Source organism: Zalophus californianus, chromosome X (assembly GCF_009762305.2).
Source record: "Zalophus californianus isolate mZalCal1 chromosome X, mZalCal1.pri.v2, whole genome shotgun sequence".
Lineage (NCBI taxonomy): Eukaryota > Metazoa > Chordata > Mammalia > Carnivora > Otariidae > Zalophus > Zalophus californianus.
This window is the reverse complement of record NC_045612.1, coordinates 21,412,800-21,437,764: the sequence shown is the minus strand read 5'-3', so window position 1 is coordinate 21,437,764 and position 24,965 is coordinate 21,412,800. Positions and strand designations below refer to the sequence as shown.

At 42.5% G+C, this 24,965-nt stretch overlaps 1 protein-coding gene across 5 annotated transcripts in view; it reads left to right on the top strand.

Annotated features, from left to right (window-relative positions):
* Nucleotides 1-22,229, top strand: part of OCRL (OCRL inositol polyphosphate-5-phosphatase) — a 64,408-nt gene extending 42,179 nt beyond the window's left edge. For all 5 annotated transcript variants that reach the window (XM_027608213.1, XM_027608212.1, XM_027608210.2 and 2 more), the window contains 9 exons: nucleotides 3,479-3,589; nucleotides 4,232-4,397; nucleotides 4,662-4,897; nucleotides 13,014-13,037; nucleotides 15,987-16,103; nucleotides 17,129-17,213; nucleotides 17,842-17,969; nucleotides 19,487-19,598; nucleotides 19,781-22,229. In XM_027608213.1, coding sequence (XP_027464014.1) covers nucleotides 3,479-3,589; nucleotides 4,232-4,397; nucleotides 4,662-4,897; nucleotides 13,014-13,037; nucleotides 15,987-16,103; nucleotides 17,129-17,213; nucleotides 17,842-17,969; nucleotides 19,487-19,598; nucleotides 19,781-19,902 — 1,101 coding nt within the window. In that variant the 3' untranslated portion in view covers nucleotides 19,903-22,229. The remainder of the gene's footprint in view (nucleotides 1-3,478; nucleotides 3,590-4,231; nucleotides 4,398-4,661; nucleotides 4,898-13,013; nucleotides 13,038-15,986; nucleotides 16,104-17,128; nucleotides 17,214-17,841; nucleotides 17,970-19,486; nucleotides 19,599-19,780) is intronic.
* The last annotated feature ends 2,736 nt before the right edge of the window (nucleotides 22,230-24,965 follow it).

The window sequence follows — 24,965 nt, the reverse complement described above, 5'->3', positions numbered from 1 at the left end:
TCTCTTAATCCTTTTTTTTTAAAGATTTTTTTTTTTTAATTTGACAGAGAGAGATAGCAGAGAGCAGGAACACAAGCAGGGGGAGTGGGAGAGGGAGAAGCAGGCTTCCCACCGAGCAGGGAGCCCGATGTGGGGCTCGATCCCAGGACCCTGGGATCACGACCCAAGCCAAAGGCAGATGCCCAACGACTGAGCCACCCAGGTGCCCCTCTCTTAATCCATTTTTAAAAGGATGTCTTTCCCCAGACACTAACCTTTTTGGTTTGATCAGCTGTGCTTGGCTTTTTTGTTTGTATTTCTTTTCAGAACTTAGGAATATTTATAGTATTCCACACATATTAATCCAGAGCTCCCAGCAGGATATTTAAAATTTTTCCAAGCTTCCTGTGTGTATTTTTGCATATCTTTAATAAAGGTCTACCTTTCTAGTTTTTAATACTACTTAAATTGCACAGGAATTCAAAAGTGTGTTTTCTTTAAAATAAAAAAAAATGTAAGCAAAATTTACAGATAAGGCTGGAGTTCTTCAATCCCTGTTCTATCCTCCACTCCCACCTTTGCCCAAGACCCCCACTTCCCAGCCAGGCCAACTACCATTATGAATTTATCTTTCTAGACCAGCACAGTCCAATAGGTCTTTCTGTGATGGTGGAAATAGATATATATAGATCTATACTGTCCAGTACAATACTACTAACTTCAGGTGGCTCTTGATCACTTGAAGTTTGGCTAGTGTGACCAAGAGAGCTGAATTTTCTATTTTATTTAATTTGAAGTAATGTATATTTAAATGTCCAGATGTGGCTTTTGGCTGTTATCTTGAACAGCACAGTTCTAGACTTTTGCCTATGTTTTTCTGTTGGCCCATACACAATAGAGTATTGTTTTGTGTGTGGGTACAAATATTATAAATGGTCTCATTTATAATACGTGTTGGTCTGCAGCTCACTTTTAAAAAAAAATCAGTAGTGTGTCTTGGAGAGCTACCCATGTTATTACCTAAATATCTAGCTCATTGATCATCTAGCTCATTCTTAATTCCTAATTTTGTTGGTAATTTCCTTTTCTAAAGTGGGTGTATCAGGTGGTGACATTCTGTGGTGTTTTCCCCTTCATTATCCTTGATGTGCCATTAGGGGGTATGATCATGATAACCCACTGAGGAAAGGCTTTGAGTTTATTGAGTAACCACCCCATATTTTGGTCTCTTGGGCATGCTATGATTAGAGGCTTTAAAAAACACGTTAGAGGGCGCCTGGGTGGCTCAGTCGTTAAGCGTCTGCCTTCGGCTCAGGTCATGATCTCAGGGTCCTGGGATCGAGTCCCACATCGGGCTCCTTGCTCTGCAGGAAGCCTGCTTCTCCCTCTCCCACTCCCCCTGCTTGTGTTCCTGCTCTCGCTGTCTCTCTCTCTCTCTGTCAAATAAATAAATAAAATCTTTAAAAAAAAAAAAAAAACAAAAAACACGTTAGAGACGATGGACTCTGAAAAACAAACTGAGGGTTCTAGAGGGGAGGGGGGTGGGGGGATGGGTTAGCCTGGTGATGGGTATTAAAGAGGACACATTCTGCGTGGAGCACTGGGTGTTATGCACAAACAATGAATCATGGAACACTACATCAAAAACTAATGATGTAATGTATGGTGATTAACATAACAATAAAAATTATTTTAAAAAACACACATTATATTTTTACCACTATTGTTATCAGTGACTGTTAACAAAGGGACCAAGTGTTCAATGGCCAATTAACTTTAGAAGACGTGCTATGGGCTGGCTGAGATTAAGCTGAGATAGGGTTTCCACCCCGGTACTTGGTAATGAGATCTGTTGCATTGGTTCTCAGACTTTGGTGGACATAGAAATTGCCTAGGGAGCTTTTAAAAACTGCAGTAGGCCAATGCATCTGTATTTTTTTTGTATTTTTTTAAAGATTTTATTTATTTATTTGACAGAGACAGACACAGCGAGAGAGGGAACACAAGCAGGGGGAGTGGGAGAGGGAGAAGCAGGCTTCCCGCTGAGCAGGGAGCCCAATGTGGGGCTTGATCCCAGGACCCTGGGATCATGACCTGAGCCAAAGGCAGACACTTAATGACTGAGCCACCCAGGCGCCCCAAGGCATCTGTATCTTTAAGACCTACCTGAATTAATCCTGTTGTATACCTGGTATTTTGGGAATGGTCTTGCACTAGAGGTCCAGATACATCTTCTGGTATTAACTGTGGCAGGGAGAAACTTAGTTGATCTTTTTATATCTCGATATTCTCAACGATCAGAAGAATCATCCTTGCTTTGGTAGCTTTGCAGGTTGTTGTGAAAAGATGACACATGTAAAATACTTTATGAAAAAGCAGTTGCAAAATTTTATAAAAATATTTTAAAAGTATAAAATTCCTCTTAACCTAACACTATAGTGTGGACTCTAGTGATTGCTTGCTCCTCATTTCTCTAAGCGTTATGGTTTAGATTTGTAAAAACCTTCCCAGTCTTTGACATATTTGGCTCAGCTTTGATGCTCTTATTTTCCACATTTGATTTACAACCTCTTCTACATGCACCGGTCCTTTTTTTTTGATACTGAATTTGTAAATTTTCCTATTCTAAAAAGAAACCAAGACCTCAATAAGTTAAAATGCTATGTTAATTGTGTTCATTTTTGGCATTGATTTGTATGAAGTTTTAATAGTGAAAAAAAAAAACCACACAGCTATATCAGGAAGCCAAATGTGCTGTGTCAGATGGGAAATGTTTTTGATCTATTAGTTGAAATGATTTGTCCGTTGGCATGCTTTTACTCTAATCTAGGGCATTTTGTATTGGCCATTTTCTAAAATGGCCATAAGATCTATTTACTAACATACCTTTAGCATTATATAATCTGTGCATTGACATTATGATTCTTGGCATTGTGCATAGCAGCTAATAGAATTAAATGCTTCAGTCATTTTTTCTGCTGTTTCAATGCTTTGTGATCATTGTTAGAAACAGTAGTAGGTATGTCTCGACACTTATTTTATGCAACGCAGGAAATAATTTCTGCCACAATTGTCACATTTCCCCCACCACCAAATAACAATGGAGCAAGAAAATAATTTTCCCATATACTACTGCCAAGCTTCTTAGCACCGAGGTTTGACTTTTCCAGCAAGTTAACTAATTAACCTTATCTTTACCATAAAGTGGGTAATGCTGTAATGCTTACTTTAATTTATATTTGTTTTAGTGACATTTAAAAAAATTGTTAGACTCTTAGAGATTCAAGCTGAGCACACACAAGACTAAAATAAGGATCTGTTTTCTTTGAGGTAAAAGTTGTGGATGGAGTGATATTTCAGAAAGTGTTTGAGGATGTTGTTTGCACCATGGTTTATTTTAAACGATTGCTGTAACAACCCATTTTAAATTGTTAGGTAGTCTCAAGGGAAGATGAGCTAGGAGCATGTAAGACTGAGAAGAGGGTTTGTTTTCTTTCAGGTAAAGGTTGTGGATGAACGGAGGTATCGGAAAGTGTTTGAAGATATTGTACGCATTATGGACAGGATGGAAAATGACTTCCTTCCTTCCTTAGAACTCAGCAGGAGGGAGGTGAGCAAAAATACATGGCTTCCCCATCTACTGCCCATCACGGTTAGTACAGTGGAAACCATGTTTGGTGGAGGAGGCAGTACAGCGAAGTGGTGAAAACCATGTGTGCTGGAGTCAGACTGCCGCCATTTGCATTCCAGCACTGTCATTTAGAGGCGCATGTCTAACTCTCTCAGAGCCACAGTTTCCTTTTCTGGTTAAAGGGGTGGTTGTGCAGACTACATGAGTTAATACATGTGAAGCTCTTAAAATAGCTCCTGGCGCGAAGTAAGCCCTCAGATGTTACCCGCTCTTATTTAATATTTCAGAGTTGCTGGTTAGTTCATACCTCAGGAACCAGGACTGACTTGGTCACGGGATGAATGTCCTGACCCAAGGTTGGGTTACCCTCTTAGGATCTCAGGAACAATCAGAGTAGCCTAGAGAAGTAGCAAGAGCTGCCTAATTCCTCCTCTCCTGGTGTGAATACAGTAGGAAATGAGAGGGCATGGTGTACAGCTGGCTCAGTTGGTGAATGCATACAGCAGTTGCACACCTGGTTAATAATTACTTTATTCTTTATTCATATTCTCTATGGAATAATCCAACTGACATACTCCCCCTACTAGTGATGCATGTTTGTGTCTGTCTGTTATTCCCCAGTTTGTGTTTGAGAATGTGAAGTTTCGGCAACTACAAAAGGAGAAGTTCCAGATCAGCAACAATGGACAGGTTCCCTGCCATTTTTCTTTCATCCCTAAACTTAATGACAGCCAGTACTGCAAGCCATGGCTTCGGGCTGAACCTTTTGAGGGCTACTTGGAGCCAAGTGAGTTGTCCCTTTACCATTGTCTCTGCTTGCAATGTACCATCTCCCCATGACTCCCATGCCTCCCTTTGTTTAACTTCTTGTTTTCTAACCACATGTCTCTTACCTTCACTGTCATTATATTGGGGAGACCTCTTCTGTGTGTCCAGTGTCTCTTCCATCATTTGGTGATTTTTTAGAGGGCACGACTTCTGTTGGTTCTCATCTCCCTTTTGCTCTTCCACCAGAAGTTTCTGTTACCATGTGTTATTTCTTACATTTCAGATGAGACAGTGGACATTTCCCTTGATGTGTATGTCAGCAAAGACTCTGTGACCATCCTGAATTCAGGGGAAGATAAGATTGAAGATATTCTAGTCCTTCACCTGGATCGAGGCAAAGATTACTTCTTGACCATTAGTGGAAATTACCTCCCAAGTTGTTTTGGTACATCCTTAGAGGCTTTGTGCCGAATGAAAAGACCAATCCGGGAAGTTCCTGTCACCAAACTCATAGACTTGGTAAGAAACATTCTAAGACATGGAACCTCCTCTAGATGTAATTTTCGTAATACTTAAGGGATGTCCTCATTGTCTCTGTGCTTTCTCTTTTGTTGGGGTTGGAATTGGCAGGTGATAAATAAGAACAAGAATGTCACTTTACTCTAGCACTACTTTCATTAGGTAAGCCTAAAAGGAAAGAGAAAAGAGCAATCCGTAATTGGCTCTTGTCAGGAATATAACATGTAATACTAAGTTCACTGAATTAGATTAAAGGCTCCCTTCTCAAAGGTCTGATGCTTATTTGTTATGCTCTTCATGCTTTAAGTCACCCTTGTATAAATTAGCATGTATGCAAGGTACAGTAATTGGGGGGGGCAGTATTATCCTCATTAAACACATGAGAAAGCTGAGGCATGGAGACAAGAACTTGCCCAAAGTGGAATAAATTAGTGACAAGTCTGTCCCCCAGACTTTCTCATTCCCAGTTCAGTAACTCCTCACTGTATCATCATATCTAATCCCAAACTTGGCTGCATGTTGCAGCCCAGACCTGTAAATGAACCTCAGAGTACCTGCCTCAGAATCCCCCAGGGATCCTTGAACAAGTACACATTCTCCACCACTACCCCCACTCACCTTTGGCAATGGAATCACAGCCACGGGGCGCAGGGCTTAGGAACCTGCATTTTATCAGCATCCCGGATGATTATATTGTGCCCTGAAGTTTGCTCCATGTTTAATGGAACACACTTAACAAAAGGAAGGAGTAGGATTTCCCCTCCCTGACATCAAGCTCTAATATCAGTGTCCTTATGGAAGAAATGCTTATTATCTTCAGTAACAAACTGATTTAATAACAAGTTCATCCTATTAAGAACTTTTCTTCTAGATGAAAATATTGCTGCACCCAAAGCATGCAGACATCTTTGGGCTATAAAAGCATACTCTTGGTCTTTTACCAAAGAAAATGAGGCAATGTGACAGCCATACTTTATCATTTCTATTAGTATTCATGTTGATCTTTCCAGCCTCGCCAGAGCAGTGATTTTATCATCTAGTGAGGAGGGCTAGACCAGCGCGCAGGCTGCTGGCTTGTCTGAATGTGATCTGTTCTGTTGCCATGGAATTGTTTTAGCTATGACTCAGATGGCAGATTAAAACATTTGAGTCCAGTCCCAGCATTCTTTCTTGGAATTATACTTGTTTCCCTAGAGCTCTCATGACTGTGTGTATTACCTCTGTTTGAGAGAGAACCATTTTCTTCAGAAATTCACATCCTTACATTCTGGTATTTCTTATGATACTTGTTTTCTCTTTTACTACTATATTCTGTTTTTCAAATTTAATATTTCACCATTTAGGATATATTCCAAATGAAGTTTCCCCTTTTTTTCCCTGCCCCCTTACCTCCATCCTAAACACCATTTCCCAGCTTTCTTTTTTCCACCTTTTAATTATGAAAGTGGCAAACGTGCAGAAGAATGGAAAGAACAATACAGTGAATCCCCATGTGCCTTGCAGATATAGATGTTTTTCTTTTTTTTTGCTGTACCATTTGAAATGAAGTAGTGATGTGTGACTTCACTGGTGAACACATTAGCCTGCCTCTCTTAAGAAAAAAGACAATTTCTTTATAAGCACAATACCATTATTATGCCTAAGAAAACTAGCCCACTCCATATTTCCATTTCTCCAGTTATCCCAAGAATTTTTTGGTAGCTTTTTGAAGCCAAAATCTCATCTGGATTCATGTAATGAATCACCTTTGGTGAGGTCTCTGCGTCTCTTTTATTTATTTATTTTTTAAGATTTAATTTATTTGAGGGGCGGCTGGGTGGCTCAGTCGTTAGGCGTCTGCCTTCGACTCGGGTCATGATCCTGGGGTCCTGGGATCGAGCCCCGTGTTGGGCTCCCTGCTTGGCGGGAAGCCTCCTTCTCCCTCTCCCACTCCCCCTGCTTGTGTTCCCTCTCTTGCTGTGTGTCTTTCTGTCAAATAAATATTAAAGATTTTATTTATTTGACAGAGAGACCAAGCACGAGTCAGGGGGGGCAGAGGGAGAAGCAGACTCCCCACTGGGCAGGGAACCCAACTCAGGGTTCCATCCCAGGACCCCCAGATCATGACCTGAGCTGAAGGCGGATGTTTAACTGATTGGGCCACCCAGGTGCCCCTCTACAGTCTCTTTTAGAGTAGAACAGTTCTCCCCTTTTATTTCTTTAATGACATTGACTTTTTAAAAGTCCAGGACAGTTGCCCAATCAAGGATCCACCATTTCCTAAATTTGTCTGTTTCCTCTTGGTAACTGTTTAAGTTTAATCCTTTCATACTCCTTCCTTTCACTTTATTTCCTATAAACTGGAAACTAGTTTTATTTTTGGTCAGAGTTGGCAGAGGCATTATGATACCTTTTATTGTAATTGTCCTGTATTAATTAGAGTGACTGGAAGGAGGCTTAACCAGTGTGAAAATGTTTTATTTTGTTTAAAATATTATCAGGTAATTCATTGTTTGACCATGAATAGGAAGTAGCCAAAATCTTTAATAGAGTTAATCGGTCTGTAGGAAGCCCTTTTCCTTCTTTTTTGTGCACAAGTGATTAGAGGTTTAAAAAAATAGAACCCTGATAATTTTTTCATTATGAAATTCTGAGTTCTTACTAAATTGTGTATGTGTGGTCATCATTTATTCTTTTAAAGCTTTTATTTTGTAGAATATAGGGTTCCTTTTTTAAGTTTTTATTTATTTATTTGAGAGAGAGGGAGGGAGAACACAAAGGGAGAGTGAGAGAGAGAAGCAGACTCCCCGCTGAGCAGAGAGCCCAATGTGGGACTCCATCCCAGGACCCTGGGATCATGACCTGAGCTGAAGGCAAAATATAGGGTTCTGATTCTTTCCACAGCCTGTCACATTTTATTAAATTCCTGTATCTCATTGATGGTGAAGTTATCCATATTAGTGTGGGGCAATAAATAAGAAATCTATAACCCCATTTGTAATATCTTCCCACTCTGTTTTGACTTGATTTTGACCTATAGTGCTTTCTTATAATTGTTCCTATTTGTTCCAAGACCCAAAATGATATTTCAGATCCCGTGAGATGATGCTATTAATAATGGTACCTATTATCCACTATTATATTATTTACAATAAAATTTTGGTGAAAACAGAAATGAGTTCAGTGCCTACGTTGACTTTCCATGTACTGTTTTCAGAAAGATTCTTGTGCCGCACCCTCTTCCCACCAAATGTGGAATGAAATAACTGGCATAAGTCCTTTTCATTCTTCTTGCCCTTCTCAATGACAGTGACTTTGCCACTACTAGCATAGTTGGAATTAGCACAAATGGCAAACAGAGGAGAATTTGTTTGTAATTTTCTTTATTCTTTTCTAGTTTTTTAACTAGCATATTAACTAGCACATAATCAATATTCATTACACTCTGAATACGAAGTATTACAGGGTTTATGTGGGTTCTGTAATTTAGTGGTGATGAAAGTTTACTTATGTGTACAATATGGCTAAATTCTAAATCAAGGTTAATAGGCAGTTTGGTTAAAAGTAATCTAAACATTAACTACTTCTACTAGCTGATATCCAGTGTGTTTGGTAAATCAATATTTTGGAAAGACATTTAGAATGAGAGTTGTGGAACTTGTAATTTGTATTAACAATGGATTTCTGTGCCGTTTACTCAAGCCTTATATGCTGTAAAAGCTTATTGATCGACCAGCTAATTTCTATAAAAATCAATCTCAGAACCAGCCTATTTTGGCTTTTTGAATATTTGATTTATGTAATATTAACATAACTAGAAACAAATTCAGCACATAAGAATAAAGTGGACTAGAAAAGTGATTTGGGGTTCATCATAGAAGTATTTTGAGTCAAGTCCAAGTACTGAAGAACTATGTATTAACATATTGGCTGAGCAGGTTCTTCCAGGTGTAAGGGACATCATGAATAAATGTTAGAAGGTGGGGCGCCTGGGTGGCTCGGTTGGGCGACTGCCTTCGGCTCGGGTCATGATCCTGGAGTCCTGGGATCGAGTCCCGCATCGGGCTCCCTGCTCAGCGGGGAGTCTGCTTCTCCCTCTGACCCTCCCCCCTCTCATGTGCTCTCTCTCTCATTCTCTCTCTTTCAAATGAATAAATAAATAAATCTTTAAAAAAAATAAATGTTAGAAGGTGAAAGCAAAAAGACCATATATGAAAAATTATAAGATTTTCCTGGGAAGAATGAAGATTTAAAAAAAAGAGTATGTGAGGCTAGTTGGGTGGGTTGGGAGCAGGGGATAGAGCGTCTTGAAGTGAACAGATGAGTGTGCTGGAGCCACAGAGCATCTACAACTATCAGAAGGCTTTTATGAGTAGTATGAGGTTGGAAATTGACATATCTGGAGGAAGAGTCTGGTGTTGCTTATAGATTGGACTAATGGAGAGACCAGGTTTGAACTTAACCAGATCTGGTTAAAGGTGTTGCTGGTAGATACAGAGACAAAAAAGGTTGAGGGATGGGTGGACAGACTATACTTGCTTGGGGACATGTTTTTTTAGAGAACTATATCAAAGTTTGAAATAACAAGAATAACAGCTTGGTGATTACTTCATCCCTAGTGGTCTTTTCACTAAGTGTTTACTTTGTCTTACTGATCCAGCCACTCATTTCTTATCCTGTTAGGTGTATGGTTTGTGTTTCTTCTCTTTATAGTTCACATGAACTAATCCTTTCTAGAACTTTGATATCCATTCAGTTTCCTGCTTTTTATTTTTAAATTTGAATCTGCCTCTAAATGACTCTTTTACATTATTTAACTGCATTTACTACTGGCAGAATTCCTCTATGGATGAATGTTGGAGTGAATAATGATTTGCAGTGCATTTGTAGCATGCCATGGTTGCCCCACTGGGGAATCCTGAATTAGGTTCCCTTTTTAAATGTGATCAACCCACAGCCTTTTGCAGAGAGTGGGCAGGTCAGTTGAACTAAGTGATTATCAGCAACCTTAGGACTACCTTAGGAGTATGCTGTTTATTAGTGGAGGCTAAGTGGTGTTTCTATTTTCAGAATCAAGCCTAGTGTTAAAATAAATATTATTTACATCTACTATATGCCTGTAGCCAGAGAAGTAAACTCTCATTGTAAATGTGCTGCTCCTCCACCAGTATCTAATCAAAGTCCTTTTGATTCTTCTTTCAGAGTTTTCTCTTTTATCCATTCATTTTAAAAAATATATTATTTTCCCATTATTAAAGTGTTTACTCCTTTTTGACCTACCTTGATAGCCTTTTAAGAATTCCCTTTGCCTTGGGACGTCTGGGTGGCTCAGTCGGTTGAGCATCTGAGCATCTGCCTTCGGTTGGGGTCATGATTCTGGGGTCATGATTCTAGGGCCCTGGGATCTAGTCCCACATCGGGCTCCTTGCTCAGCAGAGAGCCTGCTTCTTCCTCTGCCTGCCTCTCCCCCCTGCTTGTGTGCTGCACATGCGCTCTCGCTCTCTCTCTGACAAGTAAATAAAATCTTTAAAAAATAACAACAAAAAACAATTCCCTTTGCCTCTATCATTACCTTTTCATTTTTCCTCTTCAGGGCTGTCAAACTGATCTTCCTATATAATACAGCTTTGGGGCCTATCACTTCCTTAAAGGTAGTCAGTGGCACCCCCATCCCTACTAAATACAATCCAAATTGCTTTACCTGTCATTCAAGTTCCCCTAAAGTCTGACTTCAACATTCCTTTTCATATTTATTTCCCACTACTTTTCTCAACATTCCCCCATGCTCCCTATAGAACAGATGACCAACTTTTCCCTACTCCCACCTTGGGATTTACCTTCTCTGAACCTGTGTTTATTTTCGCCCCTCCCACTTGTAGTGTCCCCACCCCATCTCTACTCTTTAAAATCCTATGAATCTTTTAAGGGCTAGTTAGGCCCCATCTCCATTATAAAAAGTCCCCTGATAGCCCCAGCTGAAAGCCATCTCCTTCCTTTGAACCCGTTTTGTTTGTTTTTCCTATTAACCATTTATTGAGAACCCATATTTGTGAGTTATAACAATATCAGGCTGTAAATTCTGGGACTTCTTACCCCAACTCAATTGCAAACCCAAGTCAGGGACCATATTGTTTCCTTCTGTATAGCATCATTTTTCATCCTCCCCCTCCAACACCCCCCAAAGGCATGCCTTGCACTAGTAGATGGTCACTGCTTGAAGAAAACTTATTTGAGGGCCTGATTGGACAGGTTAGTATATGAAAACTCTGCCTAGTTTTACTCATTGTGTCATGTATTCATGGGAGGAAAAATAGAGAAGTCTGTTAGGTAGGCAGGTTTTATGATTTCTTAATAAGTCGTCCTAAATTTTAAAAAATTTTTAAAAAGTTGTACTCCAAAATTGTGTGAAATTAGATGTTTGGCACTCAAAATTTAACTTTTAAATTAAAAAATATTGTAATTACAATATTATAAATATTGTATACTTCATAAAGCAATATTACTCTGATTATTTTTATCTCATTTCATCTGTGGTATTTAGAAGTGTAGGTAAACCTACAAGAGCCTGTTTAATTCATAATATATCTAAAAATACTAAAATATCTACCCACCATATATATAACAGTCATTTGGGGAAAATGCATTTAGCATTGCTATTTGGAACATCAGGGAACACATACTCCCCTGCCTCCAGCCTCTTGCACATCTTTCGTAGTGAGATCCGGACTTCTCCTTTTACTGTCAGACCTGAGAAGTGTGATTTATACTCAGATTCTTGGTGGCCCATGGCAGAATTGGGAGGATTCCAGTTGGGAGTGGCTGGGGAGGTGCTCGTCCACTGCACTACACTGCCCTGCCATGCCTGGATTTTAGGCTGCCTCCTTGACCCTACAAAGTAGATATTATTCTCCCTGTTTCAGAGATGAAGAAACTGAGGCTTTACGAAGTTTAGTCACTTGCCTGATGTCTGTACAAAATTAATCGGGGGCAGAACAAAGATTTGAACCCAGGGCTGTCTACCACCAGTGCCTGCGCTCTCTCTCTACCACCAGCACCTGTGCTAACCATGGTGCATTGTTTCTCACTGTCTTTTTCACAGCTTTCCCCTGCCTCTCTGCCCAGGAAGCAGCGAGATTATACCTTTTGAGTTGTCTAGGGGACCATAGTGGTAATGACCGTAGAGTCTGTCAGACCTGAGTTCTTACATAATAGTATGACCTTGGGCAAATAATTTAAGCTCTCAGAGCCTCGGCTTCCTCATCTGTAAAATGGGAATAGTAGCTACTTTGCACACTTGTGCAGACTAAATGACACTGTCCATGAGCACTTTATGCACTTCCCACTACATGGCACGTGCTCCCTACATGGTGGCGGTAACTATTGTTGCGGTGCTTGTTATTGGATTGTAATAAGAGCACAAAAGATGGGAGACCATTAACAAGGTGCCTTCTTCCTTCTCCTTGCTTCTCTTTTTCCTCTTATACGCTATAGGAAAACACGATAGGGGGTATAATGATGGGTCTTCTGGTCCACAAAGGTCTGAAGTGAAATAAATTTACAATTCAGAGGGGCCTCTATGTTTGGGGACTCTCAGGTCCTTTGAAGAGGGGAGTAGATATGGGGTGAGAGAAAAGAGTGTGGGATACTGCTTGGGGGGCCAACTAGGGTGAGAGGAATGGCAGTACAGAGGGGAAAAGCCAATTGTCTCCTTCCGAATGCCGCCGTCAGACTCCCATTCACCCATCGGGTGGCATTACTATGAGGTAAGAAGCTGCACAGTGTAGCAGCAGGGCCTGCCTCCAAGTAGCACGTGGAAAGGAGCCACCACTGGGCATTTGGCCAGGTCAGCTGTCAGCTGCCAAAGGACACAAAAGTCTAGGACTGCGCATGTATGTTTCTTGAGTGATAATCTCAGTAAACTACATGAAAATTTAATATGTGTAGTAGAGAACTTTGCATATGAGAACATGTTCCATTTTCAACAATAATGATTTATTTGGAAAATTTAAAGCTGTTTAAAGTGTACGTATCTAGTAAGCTAGTGAGTTCTAATAATACTGATCTGTTTCTAATTCTGTAAATTAATTCAAGTAAATTTCTGGCTGTCAATGACTTTCTTTTCCTGCTCTGCTCTCAGGAAGAAGACAGCTTCCTAGAAAAGGTAATGCAATCCATGGGTGGCTATGTGTTTCCTGGGCTTGATTAACAGTTAACTGTGGTTCCTGGAATCTGTCCCTAGTCTTTCCCATGTCAGAGTCCTCTGACTCCACAAGACTCCACCAAAGTCCTGTCAGCTATCTCTTTAAGTGTGTCTGCAGGCACAGAAGAGATTTTTGCTGCACCAGTCATCACTGAGACCCAGTACATAAAAGCAGTAGGACTCAAGTTCCAGATTTGTATGTTTAAAATGAGAAGAAATTAAGAGCTGTCTTGATATATCTGAAAGCTCATGAGGTGGAGGAGAGTACCACTTAGCTGTCCTCTGTTTCCAGTGATAGTCAAACCAGAAGTGGATTTCTGTTGCATTAAGAATGATTTGGGGTTAGTGGCAATAATGATTAATTACTGAAAGAATACACAGATGTATGGTTAAGAAACAGAGCATAGAGTCATCGAGCTGAACGAGATCAGAAGGGATCATCTGGTCCAGCGCTGTGCCTTCAGACAGGGTAAGGTGTTTTCTCCATTCTAATAGACAAGACAACCAAGGTCCAAGAAGGTTGAAACACTCACTCAAGTCCTCCTGCTCCTGACAGCAGGGGTGTGGGGCAGAGGGGACTAGAACCCAGGTCTCCTGAATACCTAGTGAAGGAAGCTAGTGAAGCACTCCTGCGGTGCTGGGCCACCTTCCGTGTTCAGACTGGAGGGTGTCTGGCTCCATACAGGCCTATCAAGTAGAGAAACATGGGCTTGAAAAACATTCTTAAAGCACTGTCACATACTATCTAATGTGATCTCCCCATTTAGTGGAGTTTAATGCATTTTGATGATGGGGATGGTGTACTGTTTTCTGCAGTAGTTATTAGCACTATGGTTTCAAAGTGTGGGCTTATCAGGCACCAGATGTGTCTTGTTGAAAGAAAACAAAGTGTGCCTGATTTCCCTTTGAAAATTAGAATTCAGGATAATTTGTGGACTTTTGAGAAAGTATTGTTTCTTGTGCATGATCTTTCTCTAGACTTTAGAGACACAAGTATGACATTTTGTATTATCACACATGAATTTGAAAATGGATAGTGGGTGATGTATATAACCTACTGACATTTTATTAACCTTTTTAAACCACTAAGGATTGAGGCGGTTCTGCTTCCCAGCCCTTCCTTGTTAATGGCAGGCCATGTTGAAAATTTCATCTCAGACAGTGCCTTGTATTGCCTTAATGCCTTAGTACAAGAAAAGCGCCAGTTGGATGTCAAGTTTTTTTAAAAGTACATGAATCAGTGCTGAATAATTTATATATGGTAAGTTCGGAGGCATCTGCTAAATCTATACATGTGTTGCATTTGGTTCAGAAAGTGAGCAGAGTGCATTATGGACAGTGCTTTGGTTCAGATACCATGTGGATGCCTGGATTTAATAATTGCAACCGGAAAGAAGTTAGTAGATGAGCCACTCATAGAAATTCTGGCAGCTACAGGGAACATGAATATCAAGTGATAGAATCCCAGGGAAAGAAAGAAAGGAAGCAAAATGAATGTGAAGAAAGTAGATTTTAAACAGTAACCAACTGTCATGCTCTTTTCTTCTTCTCTTAGAAAGGTACAGCGGCTTTAAAAGGTGACCAGTGCTTATTGAAGAACGTAATGTTAAGCAGAGCCCTTAGCTCTGTTCTAGTGTACACAGTCTCTGCAAGTAGTGAAACACTTCTTTTCTTTTCCATAAAGCAACATGGCTGGGGGTTGGGGATGGAATTAACAGAATTGCCTAAAGTTGAAAGTACACAATATATAACCCTTAAGTTGGAGGTGGAAAAGGGGGGAAGATACAAAAAATTGCTCACCATTTTCTCCACTAGGATTTTTCTGAAGGCTGCCTTCATATGACTTTTAATCTGTTTCAAACACCTTTTTATTTTTTTTAAGGATTTTATTTATTTATTTGACAGAGACAGCGAGACAGGGAACACAAGCAGAGGGAGAAGCAGGCTTCCTGCTGAGCAGGGAGCCCGATGCGGGGCTCAATCTCAGGACCCTGGGATCATGACCTAAGTTGAAGGCAGACGCTTAACGACTGAGCCACCCAGGCGCCCCTCAAACACCTTTTTAATATAATTTCTATTTGACTATATAGACATAAGATAATTGAGTTTATTTCCCCAGCCATTTACAAGTTCAGATTTAGTTGTTGTCACTTTTAGGTTTTTCTCTTAGATTCTTTCAGGAGAATCAAAGTAGAAGGGTACGTGAAAGGGGTCACAGCCCTGAGAAATCTCTGCTGAGTTATTAATATAAAGAGTAACTTCTGGACTCAGACCCTGAGCTTTTCACAGTATTTCTGGCTCTTGGTATGCTGTATTTGGTTTACTATTTTTGGATCTTCAGAGTTACGAGTTTTAGTGCCTTAAGATTAGACCTTCCATTGAGCCTGAAATATTCACGAATGTAGGTGTAATGTGGAGAATTGTCTTTAATTTCTGAGGACCAGAGAGCCTCATTTAAATCAACAATGAAAACGGTAACATCTGTGGTAAGAAGTGAGAGAATAGTAAGTTAAAAGTCAACAGAAACCTCCGCGAGGACTGTACAGACCGCTGTGCTGGAACGGCCCCCAGGTTTCGGGTGGCGCACGCACTCCGCCGTGACCATACTGCCAAAGCGCTCATTCTGCGCGTCACCCCTGAGAGGATTTACAACACACGGTGCGCCACAGGATGAACGTAATAAACCCAAATGGAATGCTTAACTGTTAAGCATCTAAAAGAGGAAGAAAATCTTTTAACTGTGGGAATCAGTATCAAGTGCCTTCTGACCAGGGATGTCCCCAGTAAGAAAAAGTGACAAATCTTAAGAGATGAAGATCACATTGGACCTACATAAAGCAGAATATGAAGGAGATTAAGTTACACAAATTTTTGTTGAGACCTCTTTGAATCTCCTTTTTCATCTCTTAGGAGAAATCCCTTCTGCAGATGGTTCCCTTGGATGAAGGTGCCAGTGAGAGACCCCTTCAGGTCCCCAAGGAGATCTGGCTTCTGGTAGATCACTTATTCAAGCACGCCTGTCACCAGGTAAGTGATTGTGGGCCTGCCCTGCAACTTTGGAAGGTGTGTGAATCCGGTAGGAAATGATAATACCTCGTGTCAGTATAGGGCTTGTAACTTTCCCGAGCTACATTCACCGAGCAGCACTATCAGGTCATCTGGGCAGATGGAAGTATCCTTATTTACAGATATGAGACTTGAAGCCTGCAACCTAAGTGATTCAGCTAAGACCACAGCATAAGTGTGATGACGGAGCCAGGCCCAAACTGAGCACGCCTGTCTCCTGACTACACACACTTTCCCCTGGACCGCTGTGTACCTCAGTCTGTAATGCCTGCTTTTGGTCTCGTGTAGGCATTGCAGATTTTAAAGTCCAAAGCAAACTTCAAGCCCATTTCTTTAATTTGGTTTTCTTTTTTTAATCCTATCTAAAATGCTAGCTACCTCCAACCCAACCCCCCAGAAAGAGAAATTTCCTGGGACTAAATTGGAGGAAAATGTTTTCTTACCTACTGAGGAGTAATAGAACTCAAAGGCAAGGTTTGGTGTGGGCATGCCATTTACCCCTGCCCTAGCATTCCCTAGTATCAGTATCTGAATGTGGTTCAGCTATTTGGACTCTGCCTTCTACTTGGCAGGAAGCTAGAAGTGGGGACACCTCATCACCCACTCTAGCCATCTAGTCCTCTGCCATCTCAGGTATAGGCTAAAACCTTTGAAGATCATTTTCTGTTTTGAAACAAAATTTCACGTGGATTATACAGATGATAAATGGAAAAGATGCCTTTGTCACACGTCTGTTCCTAATCACGAGTATGCATATTACCCTTCCATTTGCATCCTGCCACTCTCTCTTTTTTTGTTTATTTTTATTAACATATAATGTATTATTTGTTTCAGGGGTACAGGTCTGTGATTCATCAGTGTTACACAGTTCACAGCGCTCACCATAGCACATACCCTCCCTGCCACTCTCTTGATTCCTGGGTGGTCTTCAGAACCTTAGGGCTGATTTTCTTGCCTTGTTCCATTCATTGTGACCTCTCTGGTAGGAGGACCTGTTCCAAACCCCTGGAATGCAGGAGGAGTTACAGCAGATCATTGATTGTCTGGATACTAGCATTCCCGAGACAATCCGTATCCTTTTTGACAAAGGCCTAGGAAGCTGGATGAAGAATTCTTGACCAAACTCTTCTTCCCATCCGCATTTGAGTTTTGTGTTTCCATCTTTACTTTCTTTGTAACTGTCTTTTATTATAAGGTAATCATTGACTCTGCAGTTGTTTTTCAGTTCCTTTCAGGAACTTTTGACTTCTCTCTGTCTCAGACTCTTACTGAAAGGAATCAAGGGGTAGGTAACAACGACTTTTAATAAACATGGAACATAGGACCCACAGCACTGGTACTGTTCTGCTTCAGGCCATTGATCACTCCTGCCACCACATGTGTTGTCACTAGGACATGGAAGAGGATGGGAAACATTGGTGACTAGTTTCAGGGACTGATGCAGTGTGAACGTCATTCTGCACACCGTATTCCCCTGACTCTCAAGTTGAGCCAAACCTCCCAAGAGTCTTTGGTCAATTCTGTAACAACTCAGCTGCAGCATACCTGGACCAATAAAATATCAAACCCCAGTTAGGATCAGTGTGCCCTGAATAATAGGAAGGAAACTGTCCCTGAGGGAGCTGGAGGAAGAAAGCAAATCAGGTCTCTGTGTGGCCTTTTTCCTGGAGCCCCTTTCCCTTGACTTAAATTAATCCAGCTGGCAGTAATCACTCTGTGGCTGAAGCACTGCTCATTTTCCTGGAAGCCCTGCCAGAGCCCGTCATCTGTTATGAGCTGTATCAGCGATGCCTTGACTCTGCTCAGGATCCCCAGAACTGCCGACAGGTGAGTTTTACTGCTTTGAGGATGTGTCTGGGGCAAGTGCCCCCATAGAGAAATCAATTTTAGATCTGTAGCTAGCTATGTGGTAGGATGGGTCTGAATTTGTCACTCATGGCAGGATACCAGCATTGAGAGTTGGGACTCATAAATTTTAGGTTATTTTCTGTTATATTTGCCACACTTTTCTAGTTGGCCTATTGAGTAGGGCAGATAACTCTACTCTGGCATAGGATTGGTGAAGCTGATCATGGAATTCTGGCTGACATTACCAGGAAGGGTCCGTGACACTTGTGAGCCTTTCTCCTTTTTGTCTTCTTGGTGTTTTGTTTTGTTTTTTTTTTAAAGATTTTATTTATTTATTTGCGAGAGAGCACAAGTCGGGGGTGGGGAGGGACAGAGGGAGAGAGAAAAGCAGACTCCCTGCTGAGTGGGAAGCCTGCCACAGGGCTCGATCACAGGACCCTGAGATCATGACCTGAGCCGAAGGTAGACGTTTAACCAACTGAGCTACCCAGAAACCACCTTAGTGTTTTTTGTTTTTTTTTTTAAGATTTTATTTTTAGGGACACCTGGGTGGCTCAGTTGGTTAAGCGTCTGCCTTCAGCTCAGGTCATGATCTCAGGGTCCTGGGATCAAGTCCTGTATCAGGCTCCTTGCTCAGCGGGGAGCCTGCTTTTCCCTTTGCCTGCCGCTCTCCCTGCTTGTGCACTCACTCTCTCTGACAAATAAATAAATAAAATCTTTTTTTAAAAGATAATTTCTACGCCCAATGTGGGGCTCGAACCCACAACCCCAAGATCAAGAGTTTCATGCTTCACTCACTGAGCCAGCCAGGTTGTACCTTCTTGGTGTTTGTTTTTAGTCTTGAAATGATTTTGATGCACAGTGGCTGAGAATACCATTCAGTCAGACTAGTGAGTATTGGAGAAGCTCCCATCCCTGCTACATGACATTGCAGAGAAAACCATTGAGCTTGGCAGATGCCATGGCTACCTGTCTGAGGAGATGGGAAAAGAGCAGATTAATACTAACCTGCTTGTGAGGTGCGGTATGTGTGTGAATGTGTGATGACCACATCACACATGTGAATGTGGCCTGTTCATTGAGTGTATAGGGGCCAAACAGTATGACCATTTTTTTAAAGATATTATTTATTTATTTGATAGAGAATGGGAAAGAGAGTGAGAGAAAGCACAAGCAGGGGGAGCAGCAGAGGGAGAGGGAGAAGCAGACTCCCTGCTGAGCACGGAGCCCATTGCGGGGCTTGATCCCAGGACCCTGAGATCATGACCTGAGCCAAAGGCAGACACTTAACCGACTGAGCCACCCAGGCCGCCCCCACTATGACCATTCTGACTTGGAAGTTTTCATTTGGCAGGGACTCTGGTAGTCATGAGGAAATAAAAGAGAGATGAATGGGGTCCTGTATGGGTTGGATTATAAACTACTGTGACAGCTTTAAGCTCTTCTTACTCCCTTTCACTTGTTCTCACTGCCCACCCCCCTTTTTTTAAAAACAGGTGATTTCCCAGCTTCCAAGATGCCATAGAAATGTTTTCCATTACTTGATGGCATTCCTTCGAGAACTCTTAAAATTCTCTAAATACAACAATGTCAGCGAAAACATGATCGGTAAGAGTACTTCATGAGAACGGCAACATGAGCAGGGGGGGCAGGCTGGTTGGGACAGCCTTCATGTCCAGGCACATGGCCCACTGCCCTCATCCCCTAGCCCCCAATTTCCCATCCCTGAGGCTTTGCTTAGGTTGTGTCTGACAAAGGGTTTTTCCCTTTTCCTTTCTCTCACCCTCTAGCCACTCTCTTCACTAGTCTTCTCCTAAGGCCTCCACCCAACCTTATGGCAAGACAGACTCCAAGTGACCGTCAGCGTGCTATCCAGTTCCTTCTGGGGTTTCTTGAGAGCGATGAAGACTAATAAGCCTTTTCTTCTTACTACTCTCTGAGATTCTAGAGGCGGAAGATCTTGGGCACCAAGTATTTCAGAATGATTTGAAAAGTCATGCCACAGGAAGGGTCTGTTGCAGAATTTTGAGGCTGTTGGCATGAAAAGGTTGTTTCTAGTGCAAGAGGAAGAGAGTTTCCTAATCCCTCCCTTACCATATCCTACACAGCAAAATACTTTTAGACTTACATTGCCAAGCCAAAGGTACCATATTTTGGTGTTTTTGTGTTCTCTTTATAAGGCAAAGAGATCTGTATTTACACCCCTTTACCTGGGGATGTGTTCATTGCCCTCCTGCCCAGCTACCATGATTGTCCTTAGCACCCTAGGCCTAGATTCTGAGATGTTCCTGTTCCAGGTCTACAAGCACTACGTGCCATAGCTCAGACTTGTCTGTAGTCCTTCGTCTAAAGCACTTTTGCCCGACCCCCCCCCCATATCACCCCTTTGCACTCCACTCCACTAGTTCTATTATGTCGAAGGAAGTCTGAGTGAAGCTAGTGACTCCTCGGATGTCCCTAGCAGTGAGTTAACCATCTACATGTGGTTGTGACATGCATTTGTGCATTTCTACTACAGTGGCATCTGTATGTCTGTAACATTGGCCTTTTCCTGGATCCGCACTGGGTGGAACCATATTCTCTTGTCTCAGACCACATTTACTAGCAGAACTTTAGCCTAGAGGTGACATCCCATTGATGTGAGAGAATCACCATCAGAATGGAAGCACTTTGAACATTTCAGAAGTGAGAATATTCATGTTTGACAGGTCCTGCTTTCTACCATCCCTTTCTGTTCTTAATCAAATTTTACATGAGAATTAATCCTGGTTGTCTGGCAGACCCATTTCCCACTTAGAAATCCACCTCCGGAGCAGTGCTTGTTGCATCACAGTCAAAAAGGCAGTCTGGACCTCAAGTGGGCCTCTCTGGTGATACTGCTCTTCCCCCCAGCAGGGTATTATGGATAACCCTTGGAACCCCCTCTCTGGTCTCCTGAAATACTGAGGGGCAGATGTTGCTCCCTTCCTCATCAGGCTGGCTCTGGGCTTTACGACCAGCTCCCCATGGCTCCTAGTCACCTTATCGAGTGTTACAGAAAAGAGACTATGCGGTGGGCCCAACGAAGCCCCTTCTCTCCCACCCAAGACAACCCTCTGAGCTTTTCATTTACTCAAGCTCTGTGGGGCAGCATTCTTTTTTTTTCTTTAATTATTCTGTGTTGGTAGGCAAATCAGCTACCAGCCACTGACTGCAAAACTGCCTGATGTAGTTGGCTTCTTCCTGGATTTCTTTCATTAAAACCACCCTGAGTCAACTCATTCTTGACTGTTAACATTAAATCCAAGGAGCCTAATGTACAGACCCTGTGTCTTGTCTTGGGCATTGACTCCTGACTCTTCTAGCACATTGAAGGAGAGAGCCAGGGGAAACACCACTGCTGAATGGTTCCTCAATTCTCCCCATCTCTCGTAAGTTGAGTTCTGTGGGGGAAGAAAAGGTATGTATCCTGTGATATTCTGGTTAAACCCTTTCCTGATTTGGAGTTATGGAACTAGGAGTCAAGTTCCTGGTGCCAAATAGCTGCAGATCTGATAGGTCAGAACTTCGTTAATGGAAGATTGTGAACAGAATGCTTTTGTCATCTCTACTAGGCCAGAAAGTGATCATAGGAGAGGCAGATTATAGAAGCTGGGGCAAGGTCATAACACAAAGACAGGGAAATGACTGTCCTGGGCACATTGTCTAGTATACTGCCAACCTGGGATCTTTGGATCATCAAGGATATGGTTGGTGGGAACCGAATGGAGCATCCTAGCTCTTTGCTTATGAGGCAAACGCACTAAATTTGTTTACCGCCTCTCCGTTTTTCCAGCTCTGGCCCTGGGATGTATACAGCATTAAGGGTTTGAGACAATCTCTAGGTAGAGAAGACAGAAATGGAGTAGATGTAAGAAATCTGCTCCCTACTGTGCCTACTCCAGCACGCCAACCTCTAATTCCTAAGTAACTCTAATGCGCTATTTATTTCATAGCTCCTCTGAAGGAAGGAGTTCAGATCCGGCTGGTAGAGAAGAACTCTGCATCTGTATCGTTTTAGGGAAGAAATGGTTCGAACCCACGTGGTGACATTGCATTAGTTTCCCCTTTCACTGTTTTCTGGTTCTTATTCTGTAATTGTTAAATTTCCCAGAAATGTCTTGGTCACTAAGCAAAGCTGCTAGTGGGATTCTGTATTTTGTGTCATCTTTTTTATTATAATTTATTGCAGATTTTTTTCTGAATAAATATATGTTGTGTGAAAAATCAGTGTGATCTTGGTAAAGAAGAACTGAGGAAGGAGGTTTATGTCACTGGGTCCCACTTGACTGCAGTCCTCACAGCTATGACTGTACCGTCATTTCCTGTCTTACAGGGAAATCTAAGAATTCTCAGTATATTTGCCCTTGGGTGCGAGAAGAAGCCACGTATTTTCAGAGGCTAAGAATGAAGTCACAGCGCTTCCAGAGGCCAGCCCAGGATCTTATCTTAACCCTGGGGATTCAGGCAACAAAATAACACTGTTAGGGGAAAAAGATGATTTTTTATGCATGTAAATGTCACACCAGGTCAGATCCTTGATCATCCCACCCCTACAAACCCCAACATACACATTTTGGGAGGATGCAGTGTCCTTGCCAACATAGCCTCAGCAGTTTAGACATGCCCCTACAAAGAGCCTGTTTTCACAGGATTCATTTGGCAACCTTTGAAAACCAGTTTTGAACCTTTGTTACCTCTTGCGGGGACAAAGTCCATAGATTTAGTACTTTGGGGGGGCTATAATCAGAGCTTTCAGAGGAAATCCCTAATTTGAGCATGGTGCCTTTTATTCCCCTGCTGATCTCCATTTGGGTTCCATTCCCTTTGAGACCAAAGAGGCCTCAGCTGGAGCTTTCTTGGCAACCAGGGCCGTCTTCCAGTTCGGTCTGACTATGAGCTTGACCCTGATGAATGTGCTGATTCAGTGTTGTCATCAACAGTTTTTTTAGCCCCACCCGCAGCCTTGGCAGAGGAAGGTGTTTCCTTTTGAGAGCAGTGTTCCCCCAGCAGGCGGAGACGACTGACACCCAGCAGTTTTTACACAGCAGCAGGCAATGAGCAGCCTCAGTGACTCCCTTCCCAGAGGCAACAAACTGTACCCCTAGCTACTGTTACAGGAGAACCGCTAGGGTCTTTCGGACCGCGGGGCAAGTGGATGACCTGGCTTGTGGTGTAGCCTAATAGTTTACAGCTACACGCTGCCCGAGTGGGAGCGCCAAGTGTGAGGGAGAGAGCCTTAGTGATGCAACCCCATCTCATGGTTCCGACGGGCCGAGTCAGGCTCAGAAGGGACAAGGAGGACTCAAGATCACTTAGGTTAGTGGCACAGCATGCCATAGTGGGGAAAAAGAGTTTAAACTTTGGTGTTAGACCTAGTTCTTTCTTCCAACTTTTTATTACAAAACCTTTCAAACGTACAGAGAAGTCAAAAGGATACAGTGAACACCCTATACCCTTAACTCACCACCTGTTAACATTTTGCCACCCTTCATCTCAGAGAGGTCTGGTCTTCGCTCTGGACTCTGCCACTTCCTCCTTGTGTGTGACCCTGGACTGGCTAGCCTGTACTTTCCTGGCCTAGAAAATGGAACGGGCATAGCACTCATTTTGATGACTTAACTACATCTCCTCACTTCCCTCTTAAAAACTCCTTAGTGACTTCCCAGTGCATTTAGAAGAAACTCCAAACTTCCCATGGCCTACCAGGCCCTGCATTATTAAATGAGAAAGAAACAATGTGGCAGGCACAGTACCTGGCACGCAGTGGGTGCTGCATAGATGTTAGCCTATGCCCTGCGCCCCTTAGCTCTCCCCTGTATTTCACTGATTCTCTCACACTGCCAAAGGCTTTCTGGCTTTCATTTGATGTTAACCTTGTCAACTAGATACAGTCAGACCCCACGCTCAGCCTACTCCACTGCCCTCCTCCCCCCTGCCCACCACAGACGCACCACAGTGCCCCCTTCTAAACGTGTATTTCAGCCTTCTGCACATGTTTGGGGAGTAGGGGTGAGGTGTAAATTAAAGGATGAATAATGAGCTGCCGTCACCAGCATGTGACACCTGGCTGTTGTTGAGCCCCAGGAACCACACCTGCTGTTCTGCCCATCCCCCCAGGCGCCTCCTTTTGCTCTTTCCCGCCCTGCCCTGGGTGCCTGGTTCCTGGCCCTTCTTTCTCTCTCTGCTTTGTAGATAAATCCCCCCTCTAGTTTGCACCTTTGCTGTTCCTACCTGAATTGATTCTTACCCAGCCAATGCTACTTACCTTCTCCCTTGTCTGCCCTGTGGAAGCTGCTCCTATCCCCCAGGCCCCCAGGTTAAGAGGGGCTTGCCTTTTCTTCGATCACACTTTGAAGCTGTGGTTTTGTGCCGCTCAATTCCCCATCTTCAATCTAGATGAGTGCTTCTCAACCCTGGCTACTCACTAGAGTCATCTAGGGCATATTTCTCTCTTTTTTTTTAAGATTTTATTTATTTGAGAGAGAGAATGAGAGATAGCACGAGAGGGAAGAGGGTCAGAGGGAGAAGCAGACTCCCTGCTGAGCAGGGAGCCCGATGCGGGACTCGATCCCGGGACTCCAGGATCATGACCTGAGCCGAAGGCAGTCGCTTAACCAACTGAGCCACCCAGGTGCCCTAGGGCATGTTTCTCAAAAATATGGGCCCCAAATGAGTTATCACCTGGAAACTGGTCTAAATCAGTGGTTCTTTTTTTTTTTTTTTTAAAGATTCTATTTATTTATTTGACACAGAGAGAGACAGAGAGGGAACAAAAGCAGGGGGAGTGGGAGAGGGAGAAGCAGACTTTCCGTTGAGCAGGGACCCTGACGCGGGGCTTGATCCCAGGACTCTGGGATCATGACCTGAGCCGAAGGCAGACCCTTAACAACCTGAGCCACCCAGGCGCCCCTAAATCAGTGGTTCTTAACCCTGACCACATAACCCAGGGTTTAA